Source organism: Vigna radiata, chromosome 2 (genome assembly GCF_000741045.1).
Source record: "Vigna radiata var. radiata cultivar VC1973A chromosome 2, Vradiata_ver6, whole genome shotgun sequence".
In the NCBI taxonomy this organism is placed as follows: Eukaryota; Viridiplantae; Streptophyta; class Magnoliopsida; order Fabales; family Fabaceae; genus Vigna; species Vigna radiata.
The window spans coordinates 7,067,866-7,072,916 of record NC_028352.1 but is presented as its reverse complement, the minus strand read 5'-3'; the positions used below and the strand labels follow the sequence as shown (position 1 = coordinate 7,072,916).

Sequence of the window (5,051 nt, the reverse complement as noted above, 5' to 3'; positions counted from 1 at the left end):
TTTATATACATTTCAGTATCGTTCCCAAAAACTTATGGCTAAAATAGAATACAGCAAACCGTCGGTGGTGGAACAAAAGAATATTGCATCTCTTGCCCTATAGTCACGTCACTCTGCTTAAACTGTCATTCCACAACTTTTTCATTAACTCCAAAATAAAAAAATTCAAACTCAGTTTCCCAAAATTAATAGCAGTAGGAACAACCATAGCAAAATAATAATAATATTGTGATAATCCTAGTGGATTTAGAAGGATCAAGCAACATTCCCGCATACTCCAGAGTCACGGATTAAATGCTGTGGCTCCCATTCTCAGTCCCTGTCATATCACTCACTCTCTAATTTATTTATTTCACCAAAATATATATATCTATTATTAATTTACTATCCACTGTTTATTATTGTTAAAATTGTAAAATATAAAAGCTCCTAACGCAACATTGCACTGCGCTATGCAACACCTTTTGTTATTCACACAAGCAAGAAGAACATTGGACAGTGTTTGGTTGCTGAGAAATTTAAAACAAAAAATGGAATTCTCTTACCGCAGATTGCTGCTACAGAACGAGGACGTTCCAATCTCCACGTCCATGCCTCCTCTTCCTCACGCCAAACACGTCACAAACGCTTCCTCGCCGCAAGTGTCCTTAGGAAGCCCTCTGGAAGTGTCCATTCGTCCGGTGTTCACTTCGAGCGTTGCCTACGTCTTCCTCATCCTCTTCACCACTTTCTTCTTCATTGGATTCGTGTTTCTCTACTTCCAACAGCACGCCTCCTCCTCGGACACCGATTCCGGCGCCATCCGCCGGCGAGCACAGTCGGATTCCGTGGCGGAGAAGTCTCTGGCCGTGGTGGCGGATGCGGCGAGGCAGGGGGATTGCGCGATATGTCTGGAGGAGGTAGGAGAGGGAGAGGCGGTAAAGATGATTGCGTACTGCAAGCACGTGTTCCACGCGGATTGCATTGATAGGTGGCTGGAGAAGCAGGTGACGTGCCCCGTGTGCCGGTGCTGCTGCGAGAGGTGTGGAGAGGTGGAGTCGGTGACGGTGAGAGGAGACGAAGAAGAAGATCGAGAAGTGGTTTCCGTAACAAGCTTGGATTAGCGTGTTGCGTGTGTTAGAGGGCATTGGGTTATTCATATTAACTATGCTTCAACTACTTTCCCTTTCTCTCATTCTCATCATTCCCACTATTTTCTCCTACTACTGTTCAACAACTTAATGCCATTTCTTTTCTTTTCTTTTTTCAATTTTGTTAAATATGTAGTTCGTAGGATAAATAATTTTATGTAGTAAATGGTCTGTTAATTCAATCTCCAGAACTAATTTTTTAAAGAAAAAAAAATTATATTAAATTATTTTTTCTCAATATATATTATTTACAGTTACGTTAATTGTATTTTTTAGTATAATATATTTATTCTATTACTTTCAACACTTCAAGATATTTGAATCATTATATTAATTAATATAACAAAATATGATGTCTGTATAAATAATATTTTATATTTTGAACTTGATTAAAAAAATATAAGATTAAGAACAGAGTAGACATTGTGAAAATATGTAATAATCAAAGCTTAAAATTAATTTAAAACTTATATGATAAATACTTACATAACCTTTCATTAATAAATTTAAATTAAAATTTTATACAAAATATATTGTTTAACACGTACACACCAGTTTCATATTTACCAAATACTTTAGATAAATTTCTCAAAATATTATAATTGAGCAAGTTTAACAATTTTCTATCAACTATCAATTATTTTTTTAAGGTGTTTTCTTGTTACGGTTATGTTCTATAACTGACTTACACTGATCAAACATAACAAAAAATAGTAGGTCAATAATTTAATGGTAAAACGCAAAAAGAAAAATTGCATTATCTATAAAGTTTTGTAAGACGATAATAGTAAAAGTTTATTAAAAATATTATAAATAAGATATGTAGATGAAATATTTAATACTTTAGTGATGAAACATATTTTTTGACTATATGGTTGTTAAAATAGATTTTGAAATTTAGAAAAGATGGTGATGAATTAAAAATTAGATAAGCCAGAAATGGACGTGGGTCCTATGTAAGTGGTGATCTCACGAATCCCGTATACAGTAGTACAGACCATAATAATAGGCATGGGTCCCATTAAGTTGGTCTTCCATTCATGATGTTCTTAACTTTCAACCACGCTAATCATTTTTAAGTTTTTTTTTTCTTCTATTATTCTCAAATTATATATTTTTATTTTGTCTTTTTTTTTTCATTCGTTTTTATCTATCTTTTTCTCATCTATCTTAGTTTTATTTTCTTTCTATTTAATCACCTCTAACTTGTATTTGAAATGGACATGTTATAATTTTTTAAAAATTTAAATATATTGCAATAGAATTGTTTTTATTTCAAATGTTTTTAGTTTTAAAAAATTGTTAGTAGATGATATTTCTTGGTGAAGATTTGTTTCTCTAAGATTTTTTTAGCTGAAATTAGTAATTTTTTTTTGTTAAAAAGTGGATATAATATGTACAAGAAATATAAATCTCATTAAGATAGGTTCTAATCTGGTTTTGATATCATTAAAAAGTGAATTTTAAGTTTAATTTAGTTTCATAAAATTGGCTTGTCCACTCAAATATAGATCAAAGACTTAGTTTATTTATAGAGGCCAATAACATCAAATACTTAGAATACTTAGTTTGCTAGGAGTTCCAGTTTTGATTGATTGTCTTGATCAGGCAACCATCGTATTCAGAGGTCACTTTTTTTCTTCTTTCAGATGTCTTAAGTCTAACTCAATCTCATAAAACTAACTTATAAGGTGAGATATGCACCCACTTTATATACCTTAAATTGATCTTATTTTTAGTCGATGTGGGACTTCCAACCCTCTTTCCTCGTGTCAACAAGGTGTATATATCTCAAGCGTGAGAGCAGACATTAGGCGGTCCGATAGCGGGTATAATAATATGTCTAAAAACACAAATCTCGTTATAATAGACTTTAACCTGTCTTTGGTACCATGTTAAGAAGTGAACTTTAAACATAACTCAATCTCATAAAATCAACTTATAATGTGATGTTTGTACCAACTTATATATTCTAAATTAATCTTATCTCTTATCGATATGTGACTTCTAACAATATCAACTAAGATAATTTTCTTAAATATTTGATCAAGGATAAACTTCCTACAAAATTAGATTACATCCATTAAAAAATAATTCTACCAAAATCGGCAATATCTTAACTAATATTAATCAAAAACTCAACTTTGATTTGCATATGGATGGATAAATAATTTAGTGATGTAAATTAAAAAAGAACATGTCAACTAAATTAACGTGGATGAAATTTTTTGACTTACATTGATAAAAAGATAAATAAATAAATAATCCTCCAACCATAGTCAAGAGGACTTTTATTAGTGTTAATTGAAAATTGACCTAACCTACATTTCTATAGGCATTGGGCAAATAACAAACCCAACTTACATTAACTGAATATTATACTCGGCACCACCTAAAATATTTTGTTGATGTTAATTAAGATACAACTTACTAACACCAACTGAAGAAAATACCACCTTTTTTTTTTCAAAAAAATAGTATTTGTGACCATGGCAATAAAAAAAATAGTCATGATAATCTTCAATCAGAAACAAAGTTTTACTAACTTTAGTCAAAACATAATGTCGAGTTGATGAATTCATTTGAGTCAAATGTGTTTCAATTTAGTGTTAGTTAATAATAGAATATAAAAAAAAGTTGAGATTGAGGATAATATATGAAATTATTATCTCTTCCTACAATTTAAAATTATCTAATTTTATGTAATTAGATCGCTTTTATAATTTTTGATATTTTTTTTAATTTTCTATTTGCATAACATATATGAACATAATTCAAATTCTTCATAGAAATAATTATCTTATAAAAAAAATTATTAACATGTGTTTGATGTAATAGAAGTATAGAAATAGAAGAAAGATGGAAAAAATGGTAGAAAATAATTACACTAGGTGTCAAAATTGAATTTCTTAAAAGCATTGAATTTGTTGTCTAATCTTCATTTGATTTCTGTTTCTAGTGTTTTTTAGCACAAGGGTTTTTGCTTGAAATGGTTCAGCTTTTCTTGCAATAAATGTACTTATTATCGGTTTTTATTAGTTTTACTTATAGTCAATATTATCTCTAACAAGTAGTTAAATATTGATGGTGTTTAATTATTTCTTTTGCTTTTTGACACTTTTCATTACTTTCGCATTTAAGACAATTTGACTTAATATAGAGCATTGCATTCTATTAATGTAATAGTCGTGTCTTATTTATACTTTCGATGCTTGTCTATAGACAGTTCTTTCTCCACCTCCATACAATTTTTTATTTTTTTATTTTTCTCTTTCTTTATTATACCACTCGAAAGTTATTTTTTAATAATAAAATTCAAAAGTCATTTTGTAACATTCTATTTTAATAATAGAAAATTATTAAAATAATGTTATATAGATCCTAAAAGAATAATTGGATAAAATAAACATTTTTCAAAGAAAAAATTTATTTATGTAGATTCATCTAATAACTACATATTTATTTTATCTCATTTATAGTTGAAACAACTATAAAGACTTCTTCCTAAGTTTATACCACTAAAGTAATTATCGTAAAAGTGAAAACAACAGACAAACAAAAACAAAAGCAAATGTAGGTTAGAATACAAACAATTAAAGATATACATATAGACACTTAATCATATCACACAAGACACATATATATCACACCAGAAAATCCAAACATATTATAATACATGATTATACTTTGACTGGACTGTCCAGACTTAGCATGAATGTCGAGCTATGGTGAGTTGTGCATTTGTGTCGGCTTCTACTACTTTGTAAAGTCATTACCAATGGATTTCACCCTACGACACTAACAAGGTTACTTTGTTCACGCCTTGGATCATACTGGAAGCACCCAAGACTAAGACCTCCTGCTACTCCCACCGTATGTGTCAAACCTCTCTACATAAGAATGAATGAGCATTAGAGTGTT

General features: G+C 30.0%; 1 protein-coding gene across 1 annotated transcript; it reads left to right on the top strand.

The window, feature by feature from the left end:
• The first annotated feature begins 454 nt into the window (after positions 1 to 454).
• LOC106755788 (RING-H2 finger protein ATL57) lies at positions 455 to 1,243 on the top strand. The gene has a single exon (XM_014638002.2). The coding sequence runs from the start codon at positions 531 to 533 to the stop codon at positions 1,101 to 1,103; it is 573 nt and encodes a 190-aa protein (XP_014493488.2). The 5' UTR covers positions 455 to 530; the 3' UTR covers positions 1,104 to 1,243.
• Positions 1,244 to 5,051: the final 3,808 nt, after the last annotated feature.

Excerpts from the sequence above, each read along its gene's own strand:
- LOC106755788 (XM_014638002.2), top strand. The coding sequence starts at position 531 with ATGGAATTCTCTTACCGCAGATTGCTGCTACAGAACGAGGACGTTCCA.